General features: G+C 40.0%; 1 protein-coding gene across 2 annotated transcripts in view; it reads right to left on the minus strand.

Moving 5' to 3' along the window:
- Nucleotides 1-9738: 9738 nt before the first annotated feature.
- Nucleotides 9739-20414, minus strand: part of LOC131300688 (stearoyl-[acyl-carrier-protein] 9-desaturase, chloroplastic-like) — a 78857-nt gene continuing 68181 nt past the window's right edge. The window contains exons 1-3 of one of the 2 annotated variants that reach the window (XM_058326645.1): nucleotides 13745-13949; nucleotides 11650-12154; nucleotides 9739-10657 (exon numbers count right to left, since the gene is read on the minus strand). In XM_058326645.1, coding sequence (XP_058182628.1) covers nucleotides 10106-10657; nucleotides 11650-12154; nucleotides 13745-13872 — 1185 coding nt within the window. In that variant the 5' untranslated portion in view covers nucleotides 13873-13949 and the 3' untranslated portion in view covers nucleotides 9739-10105. Of the gene's footprint in view, nucleotides 10658-11649; nucleotides 12155-13744; nucleotides 13950-20414 lie in introns of those variants that run through there. The other variant, XM_058326643.1, reaches the window with a different exon arrangement.

A 20414-nucleotide genomic window follows, 5' to 3' on the forward strand; every position in this document is an offset into this window, starting at 1 on the left:
AGATGAACAAATAATGACATCTGCCAACTTGTGTTCTATGGATGTTCCTCAATAAAACAGACAAGAGAGACATCAGTCAACTTGTGTTTTATGGATGTTCCTCAATAAAACAGACAAATGTCGTTATCATTCTGGATTCAGTGCTATGAGTACCAATACACTAAGAATGGACAACAAATGCAGAGTATGCAACAGATAACAACATTTGTCAACTGATTTGTAAGAACAAACAAAATGCAGAGTACTGATCTTGCAAAATTACAAAGAAGCTCTAACCAATGGCTACAAACCCTAAATAAACCATAACCAGTAGTAAAGAAACCCTAACCAATGGACTACAAACGTAGAGTATGCAACAGATGACAACATTTGTCATGTGATTTGTAAGAACAAAAAAAATGTAGAGTACTGATCTTGCAAAATTATAAAGAAGCTCTAACCAATGGATTACAAACCCTAAATAAACCATAATCAGTAGCAAAGAAACCCTAACCAATGGACTACAAACGCAGAGTATGCAACAGATAACAACATTTGTCAAGTGATTTGTAAGAACAAATAAAATGCAGAGTACTGATCTTGCAAAATTACAAAGAAGCTCTAACCAATGGACTACAAACCGTAAATAAAACATAATCAGTAGCAAAGAAACCCTAAATAAACCATAACAACATGTGGAACAAAACCTAAATTTTTTGGAAGAAAGCAGTTCGTAGTCCCTAAATGTGTAGAAACAGAGAAACAAAACGTAAATGTGCAGAACAAAGAACCATTACAAAACGTAAATTTGCAGAACGAACCAGTCGAAGGAAGATGCTGATAACGACGTTGAAGGGGACGACGACGACGACGACAACGGCAACGATGACTGTGGCAGGCGACGAAGGATGGCGACGATGACAACGGCAACGACGATGATCGTGAACCGTTCTCTCTCTCTCTCTCTCTCTCTCTCTCTCTCTTTTCTTCTGGAAACGTTTTTTGATCGAATAGAGTGGGGAAAAGTGTGCCCGCTTTTGTTTCAAAACAAGGTTATATTTGGAAACCGGGTCCAATTGTCCTGGTGGCAGTACCAAAATTATTGATGTCCTTATTACAGTATTAGTCCCTATACTATGGACCTCTGGCCGAAGCTCTCAAAATAAAGACAGTAAAGGCTATTCTTTCTAATTGGCATCCGCACAACTATAAATAAAGATATTTACCACAAAATTAAAAAAAAAATGAAATACAAGGTTTGTAATCTCACATATCAAAGAAAATTGAGAATAAATTATATATACCAGCAGTATAAATATTTATTTTCTCCAAATCGATTACATTGCACCATGTTGTCAAAACAATGGTCCTATTTAATAAAACATAGCGACATGACGCATTATAATTAATTTGAAGAAAACAAATATTTATACTGGTGGTGGTAATAATGTAATCTCGCTTAATGTAAAAAGGGGATAAAGGACGAGAACACTCTTTTTTTTTTTTTGGCGAGAACACTTTTTCTAAGGGCTCATATTTTATTTGTTGGTTTATTTTCCAAGGGAGTCGGCAACTGAGAAAAAACTATCACATGGCCCAACAACTAAATATTGGGCCAGAAGTCGTCCACATGTCCCTCAGCAAAACAACTACGAGTGCTTCTTCTTTTTTTTTTTTCAATTTTTTTCTTCCTGGCCAGCACAAACGTGAAAGCTTTTTTTAAAATATTCTTACAGATTAAAAATATTAAGAACAATAATTAAGAACACACGAGCGGATGATGTGACATAGTAATTGACCCAATTCCAGAAAATAAAAAAACATCTTAAACATTTGTGAAAAAAACTAGGAAAGGGCGGCCGTAGGATTTTTAAGTCAGCAGTGACAAATACGCATAACAAAGTATTTTGCATGTATACAAAGTACTAGTATATAAAATAAGGATATTTATTTTGATTAAAACTTATTGGGTGTAGTTTATCAGGTTTTGTTGAGCTATATGATCTACTTAGACACAATTTTAGTTAACTTTCATTTAGTATGGTTGTTAGTATGGTTATTTCGAATGGTCCAGTGCAGACAATATGAAAAAAAATCAAATTATATGTAAAATATATAAATTTTTAGTGCCTTTTTTTTGAACTCAAAGGGTTTGCTTGAACCCTCTGAAAACATAGTGCAGCCCGCCCATCTCTCTTAGGCTGATTTGTTGGTAAAAGTTGGTAAATTTTTTATGGCGGCTTCAGCTGCTGAGACCCCTTTTGAGAATTATGTATGCGTGTGAAGGAGGTAGGAAGCTAGATGGGTATTGGATGGGTTTTCTTGTTTTGGTTATTTACTGAACTGATTTGGGCTAGATATGTTTTTTTTTTTTTTTTGCCGCTAGATATGTTTTTTTCGGAAATAAGTGGACACTTGTACGATCTTTGCTGAATGATAGGAGCATTCGGTAGATCCGGTGAACCACACTTACTTCATGATAGAAGTGTAGAGTGATAGGAGCATTCGGTGGAACCGATGAACCACACTTGCTTCTCGATAGAAGTGCAGCAGCGGACAAGCATAGGAACAAAGGCTCCCTCAACCAATCCTCAGCCCATTGATCTAGACTCAGGAGATACACTGACCTTCGATCCCTTTGCGCCATTTCCTTCTAACTAGCGAAAAATTCGGGTTTGCATCGGCTCATTCGATTTTTTCCTGACCAAATTATAGAAACGAGAGCAGACTCTTCAACTAGAATCTAGCAGTTTTACTAAGCCTCTTGGATTTCTCTACCAACGAATTTAATTCTCTCAAACCATGAACCAATTACCAAAGTAAATTATATAACTAGAGCTCAAATGGCAAACGGCGACAGAGATCAAAAGTTTTGCTCTTGATGATGGTCCGAGCCCTTATGAAGACGGTTGATGTTCAAACGATTATGGTCCGATTACAGGTCAAAATTAAAAAATTTCTTCTCCTCTTTTACAAATATGTAGGGATTTACTGTGTTTCTATTTTTTGGTGCTTCAAAATTTGTGATTTTGGTAGTAAAATCTTTCGATTTCATTATTGAAGCAGATCGGAGTTGTTGTTATTTGTGATTTCAATAGTGAAGCAGATTGATCTTCTGTTGTGATTCTTCTTCTTCTTTGGCTGTCTTTGTTTATGATTACGTAAAGTGGGGTTGGGGGAGGGTGGATGATGAGGGGTAATATGGTCAAAATTCAGCCGAATTATTTATGGACTGGGTTCAAACCATCCATATTTAATCTCCCAAGCCTGATTAATTAGTCCGAGGCAGAACTCATCTGGGTATGGAAATGGACCGATATGTGTAGGTGTTCGATTTAATCTTCTCATTTTTCATCAAATCTTCCAATTTTTCCCAATTTTTAAAAAATAGGCAAATTGGATCGAGTACCTACACATATCAGATTGAACTAATTTTTCACGACGCTCACTCGATTTTTTCTTTTAAATTATTGAACTGTTCGGATCATCCGTGTGGGACCCAGAGTGGACCCTGCTTGCCAGTCGATGGAAAATCGGGAAGGGGTGGGTCGGTGGCTCTAGCAGGTCCTTTCATAGCATAACAATTCTAGCAGTAACAATTTCACTTCTAATAAGCCCACGTGGATAACAGGTGTAAAATTCATAAGCCCAATTCTATTTCTATCTTGTTTTCTCCACCAAATAAATGCTAGTTAATCTTCGCGGCAACCTTCGTAAGACCTTTCAATTTGCATGTTTTTGCACTCACCTCTAAACATCACAAAATACTAAAATATATCAAGTAACAATGTAAATAGAGATAATGTGGGGACGATCAGATTGTTGAAAGCATTAGAACTTATTTAAATGGATGGCGTAATGGGGACTCATCTGCAGCTAATCGAAGGCTGTTTGAGGCTTGAAGGGTTCCTTTTTTTGTTTTCAGATTTGTGTCACAATCTCGTATAGTCGTTTGTTTTTTTTTTTTTGATCAGGTATAGTCGTTTGTTTACCACGCCCTTTGTTGGGTAGGAGTTTTGGTCTTTTCTTGTATAGTCTGTTGGAGTTCAAGGCCTTTCCCTTGCTCCTTTTCTCCTTTCTTTTGGTTGGTTATAAAATACTTAACTTTCTAAAAATAAAAAATAATGTAAACGGATTGACAAAGTGTAGATTAGGTAGATTAAATTGGTGCTTTTCAACACCAAACACAAGACAACCTTTTTTCTTAGTTTTTACTATTTTAAGTTTTTTCTTTTGCCAAACAATTGTATGAAAACATTCATTGAATCCATCAGAACACAATTTATATCCGTTATTTACAAATCATAAATTGAATCCAACAAAACACAAAGAAAATCCTATTTTAATGGTCTGGTGAAAAATAGGCAAATGGACAAGAAAAACTGTTAACAACTACTAAGACCATGCTTTTGTTTGGAGAAATTAAGTCACATAAATTTAATAGATACTTAAGCATGTAATTTTATCCCAACCCTAGCAACTAATTTAGCCCAACATAATTATAACTGAAATGAAAGATAATAATTCAAAACAACTTTATTAAAATGCATAAATAAACTTACAAACAATTGTCCTTGATTTCTTCCTCATCATGTCAGCCATGACTAATAAACTTACAAACAGTACTAATGGCATAACCATTAGTTGACTAATTTAATGGAGATAGAAGTAGTGGATGGAGTAAATGAGAAATGGGATGGAAATTGAGAGAAGGATGAAAAAATTGGGAAAGAGGGAAACAAATATGGGGTATCAGTTCAGGGCCAGCCCAAGATATTTGGATGCTTTAGGCCAAGTGGTAGAATAGTGCCTTACATAAAATTTTTAATTTAAAAACAATAAATAGAAATACTTATATATATATATATATATAATTTTCATTCATACTATTCAATATGGTAAATATTTCGGCCTTAATAGCTTGTTGCTTAGCCTTCAAACCTCGCCTTCAATTAAGGTTGAGAAAAACCCCAAGCGTAGGGCTAGGTCGTCGGTAGCATAATAACCGGAAAGTCCGGGATCGTACCCACAGAGAATCGAAAATGGCTTAATCGGATTGTAGGTTTTATATGGTGGATTGTGGCGTTTAAGATGGCCAACTTGGTTTTGCTTTTAACGGTGAAAAGGCTAAAGTAACAAATTAGATACGAGCTTTATAAACTAATAGAGGCAAGTCTAGGGATCGTTTAACCCTTGACTTAAGCCGTTACCGGTTCTCAATTATAACTCAAGTGAGAGTCACGACCGCGCGCTTGCACTCGGAAGATTTAGCTTTAAAAGACTATGTTTATCGAAAGATGTGATTAACCGGAATTAAATCAACCTATTCTTGCTAATTTATCTAACACGTAGGAGGCCACGAGCCCTCAATATGCCACTTGCCAAGACCGCTTGACTAAACGACATACTAAGGAGTTAACACCCCTCGCTTAGACCAAAATGGCTAGGTTAATGAAATTCCGAAAACCATGATTTTAAGCCCGAAGGTTTGAGAACCAAATAACCACCTAAGTCATTGGGAAAGAGTAGCCCAAGACTTAGCCAAGAGACTACTCACACATATTGAAAAGACTAGAAATTATGCTAGGAAACGAAAACATGATTAACCGATAGAAACGGAAATAAACTTGATTTATATGAAGATCCAACTAGTAGCTACAACATTAATAAGTGAGAAATTAACATAAGACAAATACTTACTTGAGTTCTATGGAAATTACTTGAAAAACTTGAAAGACTAATAATAGAAAAACCTAGAGAGAAAACTAGAAATTTAAGCCTAAAATTACCTATATGAGAGAGAAAGACTTCCAACCTATTTATACAAACAAATCCACTCTCTACAAAATATCCTAAAAACATACCAAAAGTAGCAACTATTCCATTAATGGAAAGTCCAAAAAGCAACAAAATATCTGGCCGAGAGCTCCCCGTATCGATACAGATTATGTAAAGTATCGATACCACATCGCTAAGCTGAGAAGACCAATTTCCCTGTAACGCGCCCGTATCGATACGGTTTATGGCCGTATCGATACGGAACTCTCTGCCTGCCCAATTAACCAACGCGTATCGATACGGCCCTTAATCCGTATCGATACGCAGAGCTTATCTTCAGAAAGGAAAGCTAGCCTTCAAGACTTGGCACCCGACGGCCCCGGAGCTCCACAACATCTTATTTTCATTCTCTAACGTTAAGTAAAGACTACATTTTAAACCTTTCTTTTACATTTTCTTTACTTTAATTTATTTAATGAAAATAAGAAAGTACCCCTCATTTGAAAACAATGGCATTACCAGAATTTGAAGATTCCAATTAAATCAAAATGTCAAACCCTCACTTTTAATGTAAAATGGAAAACTGCGCATTTTTCTTAAGCGACAATGGCTCAAAACATGACCTTGCTCTTCAAATAAAACCTTGTAACTTTGTAATTACTCTTAGAAAAATTCAAGGATCAATTACCACCATTTTTAATCTTGAAAATCGATACCTTTTCAGAAAGTCATTTTTTCATACTTAGACAGATTTTAAAGGGCCAATAGGATCTTCGGGTACTTGGAAGCACTTGGGCCATCCATGGCATTGAAATGCACCTTATTTGCACGTTTTACCTGAAAACACTAAAAACACACCTTACGTGCAGTATCAAATAAAAGCTAGATAAATGCAAGTTAAAACAACATAAAATGGGACTAGTCACACCAAATATCTATAATATTGGGTGCTCATCACTTGTGCTGTTGCAATAATATTCAGCGGACTCAGGTTTGAATCACAGCAGCCAGGATTTGAACTTAGGCATCTTATGTAAATTAATGAGCAAACACTTTACCATTGAACCACCAAAAGTGTTTGTATCATAGTTGCACACAAAATATATATACTTATCTAGGAAGGGATGCCTCATTTCTGACCTAAAATGTAGAGGCCCAAGGCGACGGCCTCTTGGGCCTAGGGATGGCAATGGGGAGGGTCGGGGGTAGATACCACTATCCCCGTCCCCGATCCCCGAACCCAAATCCCTCCCCATCCCCGCCCTAATCCCCACCGGGGATTTATTTTACCCTTCATCCCCGCCCTAAACGGGGAGCGGGGATCCTCGTGGGGAATCGGGGATCAAAAGATCCAAAACTTAAAAAAAAAAAAAAAGAGTCACCTACCATAAAATACGAACCATGAAACTAAATTCAAAAAAAAAAAAAAAAAATCTACGTTGCCATTACAAACCAAATGCCAAGGAAAACAGCCACAGTTGCTACCATAGTGCCATTACAAACCAAATCAAAATGAAAACAGTCACATTTGCTGCCGTAGTGCCATTACAAACCAAATTTAAATTAAAACAGTCACATAGTTGCTGTCATAGTGCCTTATAAACCAAATTGAAATAAAAATAATTTCAAACAAACAAGACCAGTAGGCTAGTGGGACTGGGGATCGGAGACGTAAGTCTCTAGAGTTTACCATTGAAGGGATGCACACAAAATGTAGAGGCCTCATAGTTGCACACAAAATATATATACTTATCTAGGAAGGGATGCCTCATTTCTGACCCAAAATGTAGAGGCCCAAGGCGACGGCCTCTTGGGCCTAGGGATGGCAATGGGGAGGGTCGGGGGTGGATACCACTATCCCCGTCCCCGATCCCCGAACCCAAATCCCTCCCCATCCCCGCCTCAATCCCCACCGGGGATTTATTTTACCCTCCATCCCCGCCCCAAACGGGGAGCGGGGATCCTCGTGGGGAATCGGGGATCAAAAGATCCAAAACTTAAAAAAAGAAAAGAAAAGTCACCTGCCATAAAATACGAACCATGAAACTAAATTCAAAAAAAAAAAAAAAATCTACGTTGCCATTACAAACCAAATGCCAAGGAAAACAGCCACAGTTGCTACCATGGTGCCATTACAAACCAAATCAAAATGAAAACAGTCACATTTGCTGCCGTAGTGCCATTACAAACCAAATTTAAATTAAAACAGTCACATAGTTGCTGTCATAGTGCATTATAAACCAAATTGAAATAAAAATAATTTCAAACAAACAAGACCAGTAGGCTAGTGGGACTGGGGATCGGAGACGTAAGTCTCTAGAGTTTACCATTGAAGGGATGCACACAAAATGTAGAGGCCTCATAGTTGCACACAAAATATATATACTTATCTAGGAAGGGATGCTTCATTTCTGACCCAAAATGTAGAGGCCTAAGGCGACGGCCTCTTGGGCCTAGGGATGGCAATGGGGAGGGTCGGGGGTGGATACCACTATCCCCGTCCCCGATCCCCGAACCCAAATCCCTCCCCATCCCCGCCTCAATCCCCACCGGGGATTTATTTTACCCTCCATCCCCGCCCCAAACGGGGAGCGGGGATCCTCGTGGGGAATCGGGGATCCAAAGATCCAAAACTTAAAAAAAGAAAAGAAAAGTCACCTGCCATAAAATACGAACCATGAAACTAAATTCAAAAAAAAAAAAAAAAATCTACGTTGCCATTACAAACCAAATGCCAAGGAAAACAGCCACAGTTGCTACCATGGTGCCATTACAAACCAAATCAAAATGAAAACAGTCACATTTGCTGCCGTAGTGCCATTACAAACCAAATTTAAATTAAAACAGTCACATAGTTGCTGTCATAGTGCCTTATAAACCAAATTGAAATAAAAATAATTTCAAACAAACAAAACCAGTAGGCTAGTGGGACTGGGGATCGGAGACGTAAGTCTCTAGAGTTTACCATTGAAGGGATGCACACAAAATGTAGAGGCCTCATAGTTGCACACAAAATATATATACTTATCTAGGAAGGGATGCCTCATTTCTGACCCAAAATGTAGAGGCCCAAGGCGACGGCCTCTTGGGCCTAGGGATGGCAATGGGGAGGGTCGGGGGTGGATACCACTATCCCCGTCCCCGATCCCCGAACCCAAATCCCTCCCCATCCCCGCCTCAATCCCCACCGGGGATTTATTTTACCCTCCATCCCCGCCCTAAACGGGGAGCGGGGATCCTCGTGGGGAATCGGGGATCCAAAGATCCAAAACTTAAAAAAAGAAAAGAAAAGTCACCTGCCATAAAATACAAACCATGAAACTAAATTCAAAAAAAAAAAAAAAAATCTACGTTGCCATTACAAACCAAATGCCAAGGAAAACAGCCACAGTTGCTACCATGGTGCCATTACAAACCAAATCAAAATGAAAATAGTCACATTTGCTGCCGTAGTGCCATTACAAACCAAATTTAAATTAAAACAGTCACATAGTTGCTGTCATAGTGCATTATAAACCAAATTGAAATAAAAATAATTTCAAACAAACAAAACCAGTAGGCTAGTGGGGCTGGGAATCGGAGACGTAAGTCTCTAGAGTGGCGATTGGGAAATGGAAAAACCTTAACTTATCTATTTATATAGTAGGCTAGTGGGGCGGGGATCGGGCGGGTACTACCTCATATCCACCCCCTACCCGTTTCTCACTTTTTTTTGAAAACTATCCCCATACCCTACCCGATCCCCAAATAATCCCCGAATCCCCTACCCATTTGGGACGGGGAACGGGGCGGGTTGGGTTGGGTCGGCCGGAATTGCCATCCCTACTTGGGCCTTCCCATTGAGCTGGTCCTGTATCAGATATATATGGTTGTGCGTAGACTATGGCATGAAAAATTATAACATGCTCTTTATGGTGGTGCAATTCCGAAAAATTATTCGGTGCTTTGTGCTGCAACATAAAAAACAAGAAGAAACTTCTATGATGCACTTCCAAGATCTTGATCTCTAGACCTTTTAGCTTCCTACCAAACACTTTTTTGCCCCTGGAGCTGCAAAACATACTTGTTCCAAATTGGCCCATGTTTACTACTTATACTACTTTTTTTTTGGTAAACCAGGAACATAACATAAACTAATTAAGAGTCAAACAATAATCTAGGGTACTCGACCCCATTTCGGCCATCGCAGAAATGCGAAATAATATAATTTGGAGCAACATCGAATTATGAAAGTCTAAGCCATCATTGAAAACCATAGCTTCACTTGTATATCTAAGCCATCATCGATGGTCACCTGTTCTATTATTTCAATTTCTGATTTTTGTGGCAAGAGAGTTGCAGTAGGCCCTTAGATCTTCACTTCTTTATCGAAGATCCAGCTAAACGGAACATACCGTGCTTCTTTTGCCCTGCCTGGAGCCAGCCGCCTAATTCTTTGAGGCAACCCGCAAACAAAATCCTGGGCTTTTCGTCCCTCCGAAGAAAGCCCAGTTATGTCCTCCACCTTCCACCTCCCAACCAAAAACTCTAAGATATCAGCGTAGTCCTTGGCGGTGTAGACTCCAAGCCTCTGAGCCACGGACGAGAAATGGTCAAACAGATTGTCATCGCGACCATCGTACATCAAGTGGGCCGGCATAGTTATTTTCTTCCTCATCATGTCGGCCAGAGCCAGCACGGTTGCATCCGGGTCGATCTCAAAGAGCTTTTCGACTATCTTGGTATAAGCAGTCTCGTGGCGCTTCTCATCAGAGGCAATGGTCCCGCAAATTTGAGCCAACTTCAAGTCCCCGTACTCTTTGGCATGCCGAGCTGTGTTCCCGTGGGAGATAAATGTTGCTCGTTCTTGGAACGACGCGTAGATGAAACCGAGGTAGGGACTGTTTTCGGTTCCAGGATCCTGAAACAAGGCAGAGAAGGCCGTCCACCAGTAAAAATCAGAGGTGAGGATACGCTTATGCCGGATTAGAACTCGGAGTCCAATTAAAATCAGGAAGTAAGTTTGACAGTATAGTTGGAGAGTGTTATAGCCTAACTTGACTGAGCAAAAAGAACTGTTCCTCTCTAATTAATTAGCATAGTAGGGAAAACCCTGCTTTCAAGAACTTAAATGTCTGTTTCTTCTTTCATATTCAAAAAAAAAAATGTCTGTTTCTTCCCGTAGATGTAAGAAGACGGTAGAACTAGGTAACATTTCTCAATGTAATTCTGACGTAGAACACATGAAGGCCCAATTTCAAGATCAGCTGGACTGTGCCAAGTCTCGGAAGCCCAAACGATGTTTTAGTTTCCGATTACCCGATTTGGCAAAATTTGGACAAGCTTGAAATAGGCAACTTGGTGGGCTGACTTATTTTCGCGATTCGGTCATTCCACACCACCCTAAGTTGTGATTGATGGTATTTTTTTAGCCCAATTCATTCGTTTAGGCTTTCAATTTACGTTTTTTGCCGTTTTAGAAAAAAATTGATTCATTAATAATTCTTAAACCATAATTCCTTATTAGTTGGTTCTTTTTAGGAAAATCTTGTTTTTCTTCATGTTTTCAATTTTAGGAAAAGCCCTAAATTTTTGGACTTTTTATTTTTCGATTTTATTTTTAAGGTTTCTAAGGTTTCAGGCCTATAAAAAGGTTGTAACCTAATGTTTGCCTCACATTTTCACCAATAATATTACAGACTTTGTCTTTCTTCAATTCTTGTAGATTCAAGAAATTGCTCGTAGCTAAGAGTTCCTATCTCATCTGAATTAGTACACTAACTAATTTCTTGTGAATTTCGCTACTCAAATTCAAATATTGACCAAAGCCTAATCGCTAAGTTGACATAGACAAAAGGGGAAAAAAAAATAGTCAAGAAACAGCCGAAAAATTATTGGAAGCATGCATCTTACCATTCCTGACCCAATCAGATACTGAAGTGTCTTCTGAATTTGCCTCATGTCTACTCGTCCACATAGGTAGAGGTACTTACTGAGAAGATCGCCATGCCTGTTTTCTTCAGCAGTCCAAGCCCTAGTCCACACTGCCCAAGAAGTGAGGCTCGCCCCCGTTTCGTCCCTAGTACCATCTCCGGTATTTAGCATTGTTTGGTAAGTAGGAAGTGCTTCTTCTGTGATCATGCCTCCAACCAAAACAACGAAGTAATCGTCCGGAATCTCCTTTGCCCTTTCCCTTAATTCCATGACTTGATCATGAAATCCATCGGAAGCGGGATCGGGAAGAAAATCCTGTGGTTGCCAACATTTCTCCACTGGCTTTAAATGAACCAAGATGTTCTCCTCGACCCAACCCTCCATGTTCTTAAAGATCTCTATCTTTTCGGGTGGCATTGAGTGTGTTACTTGAACATGAACCTCGCGAGGAGGGCTGAAAGGCTTCTTGAGACTCTCAACCTCTCTAAATAAGACAGGAACGGAATTAGATGCTCAGTTTGGGTACAAGGCAAGGCCAAGACAATGGATCAATGATCAGAAACATATAAGCACAGTTCTACTACAAAAAACTATGAAAATTAGCATATAAGCACAGTTTTACTTTTTTATGTGTTTGTAAAAAGAGAGAGCCAGAGAGCGGGAGAGGGAGAGAGATAGCCATGGGAGAGGGAGTGAGAGACGTGGGGAGTGGATATGATACGGAGAAAATATTATTCTACGTCCATGGAGTACTGTCATGTAGTTTTTAAACTCATTTTCCATCACACGTATGTCTTTCAGTACATATACAGGAACACTGCTAGTGCACATCAAACACGAGATTGAAAAAAATTAAACAATTTTTTTTTATCAACTAGTGTTGTGCCCATTAGATATACGAAGTTGAAAGAAACACCAATGTGATTTTTTTGTCCCGTGCTTAGAACAGGCACAATGCTAGTATATATATTGAGGAAATGTTGTTTACAGAGCAGCTGTAAACAAGTATTTTTATTTTCAATCCAGGTAGTCCAATGTCGAAACGGACAATTGAGATCACTCAGCTTCGTATATAAGTAGATATTGTTGGAACTTGGATGTGTATTTGTAAAACATTGTGCATGTTTTCTCTAGTCCCACATTGCTAAATCACAAAACTTCTATCCACTTTAAATGACTTTGCACACAAATGAGTTTGTGAATAAGGACCCAAGGAGAGGTCTCGCGTGCTCAGGATAATGGGCGGCAATTTGAAAAACTGATTCGGAGATTAGTTAACCGGGTGCGCGTCACGGGTTATTCGCGCAGGGCCAAATTTGGGATTTGGGATTTGAGCCTCGCGCACGTACTAGTTAAGCCCACTTTTTTGCTAAAATTCTGAAACATGTTACAGAATATTTTCAGTCAATCAAAAATCCTTTTCCAAATGGGAAGTTCTGGCTGATTAATGGATTGAATAAAAACGTGTGATAAATCAAAGGAATTTGATTTGACAGTCAATCAAAAATCCTTTTCCAAATGGGAAGTTCTGGCTGATTAATGGATTGAATAAAAACGTGTGATAAATCAAAGGAATTTGATTTGAGCAGATTAAGGGAAACGTTTAAAAACCGTGTGCTAAATTAACGCAATTCGATTTGATTTGATTTTTTGTTTCCAAAAATCAAACCCAGCCCTCACCTATAAATACAACATTTCGGAAATGGTTTTAGACACAGAAAAAAATCATCTCTCTCTCTCCACGAAAAAAATAGTTTCTGTTGAGTTCGAGCAATAGGTAGAATTGTGTTTTGTTTTCGGTTTTTTTCTGTGCAGAGAAAGCCGAGCAGAGGTGGTGGATTCTAGGCTGTTTTAACCTGGGGACGGCGTGGTGCTCAACAAACTGCTTGCACAATCTGAGCAGAGCAGCGAAACGTCTTAAAGAGAGCGACCTAGTCCGCGACTCAACCCAACCGTCGTTCTTCATTTTGGTATTCTATATTTCAGTAGCAGATTCCGAGATAATACGTTCTTGTTTTTCGAGTAGTAAATCCAACAGATATATATATTCAAATGTGGTGAGAAAAAGACTAACGTGGAGGCGGAGCTGAGGGTGGAGGCCCTGAGAAAATTGGGAGATTTGAGATTTGGCTTCGGGGGAAGAGCAAAAGAAGGGTACTTGTGGGAATATTTCAAGGCGATGGGATAGAGGTTCAGAGCCATTTTCCTTTCCTTCTTCTTTCTTGTTGCTCGAGAGGTTTTGTTCACTGGGAGAATGGAGAAATTAATAGAGAAGAAGAGTTCTTTGTTGTTACTATATAGTGTATGAAGTGGGGTCATTATGGGTGAGAGTTCTGGAACAGGATAGGGAGTGCAATTTTTCTCACCCTCCTTAAAAGAGGGTGAACGTTGTTGCATCTCTTATTGGTTAAAATGGTGTAGGTCTCACCACTGTAATACATTTTTTCATAACTTCATTTTGTGATGGGATGGGATCTACACGATTTCAACCAATAAGAAGGAATGTAATGTTCATCCTCTTTTAAAGAGGGGTAATGATACACCCACCGCACGCGCGCCGGGTCCACTTTGGCCACCGGACGGCCGATCAGCAGAAGTTGAACACTGAGACTTTCGAATTAACGGGTGGTCATTACAAATCTTAATTGATAAGCTACGCAGAACCCTCCTATCCCTATGTTAGATTCTTTATAGAAAAGAGAAGCCGCCTTATCATCAGTGGCGTTGGCGTAGGTTTTCATTACTTTTGCCCAGATTCCTCGAAACAAACGTTCGACTTATCATTGTTAAGCATATAGCTAGCTGTTAGCACCTTGATTTCCAAGGCTTGCTAAGCTTGGCTAGTGGTGGAACCTTGCACCCTAGCCAACCGGTGGAAACTAAGGCATGAGGCAGGCATGTCTTTTCAAGGTGACCCGATGGTGTCGGTTGGTGTCGGCACTAGTCCGTTAGGCAAGTGGCAGCTGGGATGCAAGTGATAGCCCGATGATTATTGGGGCATGGATGCTAAACGGGAAGCTAGCTTGTGGGACAATGCAATCAGAAAACGGCTAAGTATTTGGAGCTGGGTTGGATCACGAAATTGGCCAGGCAGACTTGAGTTGGCTCGGGCAAAACGGTTATTGACGGTTACTACATTCTGCACATGTTGCTGGCAGGCAGGGACAGGTGTCCCCAGCAGAATCGGGCAGTTAGTAGCAGTTATTGCCAGGCAGTTTTATTTTCCTATGTGCTGGCAGCTTGTGGCTGTGCCAGCACAACCCTAGGGCAGTTGGGGGTGTCAACTGCAGATCATGGGGCCACCCCATGATCCCATTTCACTTAGTGGCCACGTTTTATTGATTGTAGCCTTATAAAGGCACTGCATTTTCGAGTCTAAGGCAGAGGGATGTTCTGTCTAGTACTCTAAGTGTTTTCCTTGTATTGTCGGTGCAATAAAAGGTTGGGAACGGGTTCCTGTAAACGGTGTGCGTGCTAGACTTCATTCAAACTCGTGTGTGTGTGTGTTTTACTGTGGGCTGAGACCAAGTCTTGCTGGGAAACTTGGTGCCATCACGGGCAGAATCTTTAGGCGAAATTCAGCCCCGTGACACTAGCCTTCCTTCTGAGCGAGGATCAAACTAGTTGTAGCGGAAGATCAATTGTGGATGACAACCATACCCATGCTGGGCATATTCCAACCAAAGCCGTACAAATGGCTCTGGAAATCCAGTAGGACAATTGGAAAATACAAAAACCTTTAACCGTCGAGCAAATGAATATTTTCACCAGCATTACTTGGCATATACACAAACACTTCACTCGACTGGCTTTGATCAAAAAATTTCCATATTGAACAAACGGCTTGTTGTTCATAATTCACAGTCATAATTGGCTTGAATTCATACTCCGTGGTTAGGTTTTCATCATTCTTGACCAGTACAAGTACTAGAGCGGGGAGAGATCATTTTCTACTTTGACCATCTGTGGTCTAAATTGACAAAACTCTAGTCGAATGATTATTTTCATGAGACTCGACTTGCTTTGAGTTTCCAACTTTCAAGCCATTTAAGCTTTATAGTTGCTGGCTCTTCTAAAATTGAATTTTTACCCCCCATACAAATTCGATATCCAAAAGAGGGAAATGGGTATTAGGCCATCATCGTAATTAAAACCACCACACAACCACCCAAATCCAACAATTGATGCATGCATGGTGGCAGTGGAAGCAAACTTTCAAGCGAAAGTACTAAGTACAACATCCTTATAGAATGCCAAAGGTTGAGTATATATAAGTTCGGGAAAATTTCAAAATGGCAGCTGAACTTTGCACCAAATGTCACAGAGACACCTGAACTTAAGTTTATTCCAATTAAACACCTGTACTAACAAAATTCTCAAATTTAGACACCTGAACTTAAGTTTATTTCAATTAAACACCTGTACTAACAAAATCCCCAAATTTAGACCCCCGCAGTTATATTTCGTCCCAAAAATTGCTGACATGGCATCTCCAACCTGTTTAAGTTGCCCCATTGCACTGTTTCCAATAGGGACGATGAAGTTTGCCTAAAAGTAGATTTCATTTTAAAAAGTAAGTGAGTAAAAGTGTAATGATGATGGGTAAGTAGGGAAAGTGGAGGAAAAAGTTGATGTGAAAGGTATAATGATGATGTCTTTTTAATAAGTTAGAATTACGAAGCAGGACACTTAAAAAAGGACGGAGGGAGTAGTGTCTTTTCATATGTCACAAATATTTATCTAACGTTCCTCATTCCCGACATTAATTAAAATTCTGCACTGATCGGTCTATAAGAGAAGTGCTACATGTACTATATAGTTACGGTAGTTACACTATATTTTATATGAGACTCATTCCGGGTCTCACAAAAATTCAAAAAAAAAATTCATAAATTTTTAAAAATATTGTTTTATGGAGCCCTATTAAAAATCAGTTCCAACGGATATCGATGAGTATTATTTTTAGATTTGTAGGGGCGAAACTGAGTAGGTAAACAGTTTTACTCTTACGAATCCAGAAGTAATACTTACCGGTATTCGTTGGAACTGATATTTTAAAGGGCCCTATAAAATGATATTTTAAAATTTATGAATATTTTTCTAAATCTTTGTGAGACTTAAAATATGTCCCACATAAAATATATATAATGTAGGTAGCATTTTTGTTATAAGAGAACTACTTCCACAACGCTCAACTTCCACAATTAATGGTGGTAGGCCCCACATTAGATAAATATTTGTGACAGGCCTTGATTATTTACCGTCGATGGCAGTGGCCTTACAATTTTCAACTTCGACAGTTAATGGTGGTAAATGGTAATGTACATCTTTTGCTCTTGTTCCTTTTGTCGTCATTATTCACAGACTGCTCCAATGAATGGTCAATTAACCTTCACAACGTACCACGGATTATTGATCCGAGAACTACCCCAATAATGGCTTCTTCAACTCCAAATCCTTTTAACTCTTTTTTGTTTTCTTTTTTCGACGGCACACATTTTTTTAGTCTGTCAAAGGGACACTTGAGCCATTACAAATGGAGTGCCACCGAATGGCTCTCTGCTGTCGATTGTTCCAATACTGCCACCAAATGGCTTTCTTTAAACAAATAAAATGTCGAAGCCTTTCCAGGCTTTCATAAACCCCCAGATTGTTCTAAAAATTTGGCCTATAAATGTCCGTTGTTCCATGTACGTAAAAAAAAAAAAAAATTATCGACAAAAAGATTATATTATTAGAAACTTGATACGGGTACATCAAAGAAAAATAAAACCTAAACCCTGATATTGATGCATAGAATAGAGAAAGGAAAAAACTTCCAATAGAGCATCGGAAGAGAGGAGAAGACTCAAAAAGCCACAACATCTAGCCATAAAATAAAACCTAAATAAAATCTCCTACACCAGATAAGAAAGCCAACATCATAGCTGGAAACATCCTCTGAGCAGCAAAATGAGAGTTTCTAGCGGACCGAACGGGACCGTCCGCAGTCGGCCGTCACTACCGTGTCTGAACTAGGGTCGGCTACTGGCCGAGACTCATCCGTGTGAAGATTCTTCAAGGAGCCTCTGGCGCCGTATGTGATTCAAGCTCGGCCACCGTTGGTGAAGAACATTTGTTCTTGTTCCTCACACATGCCGCCCATCGGACTCGGCCGTGTACCAGGTTCGGCCGGGAATGGGGTTCGGTTAAATACAAGGCTCGGCACCCGTTGGGTCACATGGCCCTTCACGTGACAGAAACGGTTATGCTAGAAGATAATGATGAGCGCACATGAAAGATGCTAGCTCACGCCAAAACGGTTATCAGATCTATTTTGTGAGGTCACGATGACACCATCTGGCTCGTGCAAGGCACGTGATGATACTTGGAGAGCAAGTCGGGGAGACTCTATAAATATCAAAGGATGATTACTTTGGAAGGTACGCACTCATACACGCAAATACCCACTAAAAACCCTAGTCTCTTCCATTTCTTCCTGCACATACTTATCCTCTCGCCGGAGGGCCTTGCCGGGCAACCCCCGGCTAGGTCTTAGCCGTGCGCTCACTGTGCAGGCTACGTGGAGAAGGCTAGGAAGTCACTGAACCAGCAGAGGAAGGACTCGAACCAGATGTCACGGGCCACACAGAGTTGATAGTCCCTCCCAAGACATTACCAGAATAGTAAGGCAAAAAGGATAGACCACTGTCACGAATAAAAACAAACTAGATCCACCTTGAGCCCTTACTTTCACTTTAGTAGGCAAATATATTAGGGCCTTTTCAGCAACTTTCCTTCTGGATTGGCAACCCCAAAACATCTCTTAGCCCTCCCAAAGCTAGGAGTTGAAAAGAGAGAAAACATGGCAAATCCTTCACAGAGAGGAAAATCGACACCTGATATATAGGAACCATCCATTTCCGTAAATTGTTCAAGCCTTACATGCAAGGCTTTCATTTTAGCATTTGATCTTTGCCATCGCTTCCAATTTAGTAATGCTTGCCCTCCTTCGAGCGCCAAAAATTGTTTACCAATATTTTTCTTTTTCGGAGCACCAGACAGAGAAAGGAAACTAAGGCAACAACGAAATGAAAAGGGTGATGCGGCTTGTCTCCAAAGGCGAACCTGTGGTTCCTCGCCGTATTTCAGGACTTCATCAGATGTGAAATGGCCAGCCCATCCAAACCAACACCCAAACCCTAACCACTTCAATTTCCACCACCGCACAAACCATCGAAAAATCAGTCTCGCCGTTAAGCCAAGCCAGCCTCTCTCAGAATGTAGAGACCGGCGGCGGAAACCGGCCTACGACAATGAAAATCAAAGCAATCAAGGCACAGGGAGGCAAACCACCACCAATCTCAGCAAGCCCCAAACGAACCCCTGCACGAACATGCACGATCTCCACCGGTGATTACAAGCAACAACAACAATCCAGAAGGATGAACTGTTGGCCCCGCGCCCGAATGAGAGCTCGGAGTGGCCGCCAACCGGACTTTGGCACACAAAACGACCAGAGCAACCCAGCCATGGGGGCCACATCCACCTTTCCACCATCAGATTGAACCAACACCGATCAACACTGCCATCTTCACTGATCATTTTCTAAATATATGAAAAAAACTTGCAATACAGAAATTAGAAAAAAAACTACTGGAACACCGTACTGCTCACCACCTACGCCCACCAGATCCAAACCAAAACGTCACCAGACCGAACCGCCCATGACTGACAAGACACCCACGCCACTACGCATACCGACGAAGCTAAGGAACCAATGGTTGGAGACAAAATGTCTCGGGGAAGGCTACCCCATCAAAATTGAAGGAGGAGAGGGTAAGCCAAGGAACCACCGGTTTAAAACTTCAATTGCACATGTTTTTCCTTGCACACATGCGATTCAATTTATATGGAGTAACAAACGAAGTCACAAACAAACTCCGATCAAACTAATTTTAGTGTGGAAATCTTTCTCGACAAGTTCTACAAAATGACTTTTTGATCGTTTTTCTGACACGGATTGAACCCAAAATAATTAAAACAAAAATTTTATACAAAAATGCTACTCACACAATTTTCCAAACACAACATCAAACCCAACCTCTCACATACATGTGGGCTTTACACACATTTTATAACCACACACAAACATTTACACACACACTGCACATCTCCAGTGCGTGTGGGGCCTACCTCCTTTGTGAGTATGTGTAAGTATTTGTGTATGATTGTAGAATAGTTGTAATTAAAACCTGTAGGGAATTGGAAGGGGAAATCAGTCCGAGGAAGCACAGCTGGACGAAGGTAGAGAGCTAAAGTATTCAAAATGGTTAAAAATTACTACTATTGCCACAGAGGGGATGTTCCACTTGCCACCACCACCCGTGTGCATGGGATGGAGAGCCCTGCTGTTCGTAAGAAAAATTTACAGGGAACCACGCAAGGAAAAACGCATTTGGTTCATTTTGGGTCTTACAAAAATTTAGAAAAATATTTATAAATTTTTTAATATTATTTTATGGGGCCCTGTAAAAAGTCAACTCCAATGGATATCGGTAAGTATTACTTTTAGATTACTCAAAAATTTATGGATATTTTTTTTGGATTTTTATGGGACCCGGAATGGGCCCAAACACATTTTTCTTTGCGTGGTTTCCTGCAAATCTTCCTTACGATTAGAACTTCCATGGAATCCACCAGGCTCCTTATTCTCTCTCTCTCTCTCTCTCTCTCTCTCTCTCTCTCTCTCTCTCTATTCTGGG

This window comes from Rhododendron vialii, chromosome 9a (genome assembly GCF_030253575.1).
Source record: "Rhododendron vialii isolate Sample 1 chromosome 9a, ASM3025357v1".
Classification (NCBI taxonomy): Eukaryota; Viridiplantae; Streptophyta; class Magnoliopsida; order Ericales; family Ericaceae; genus Rhododendron; species Rhododendron vialii.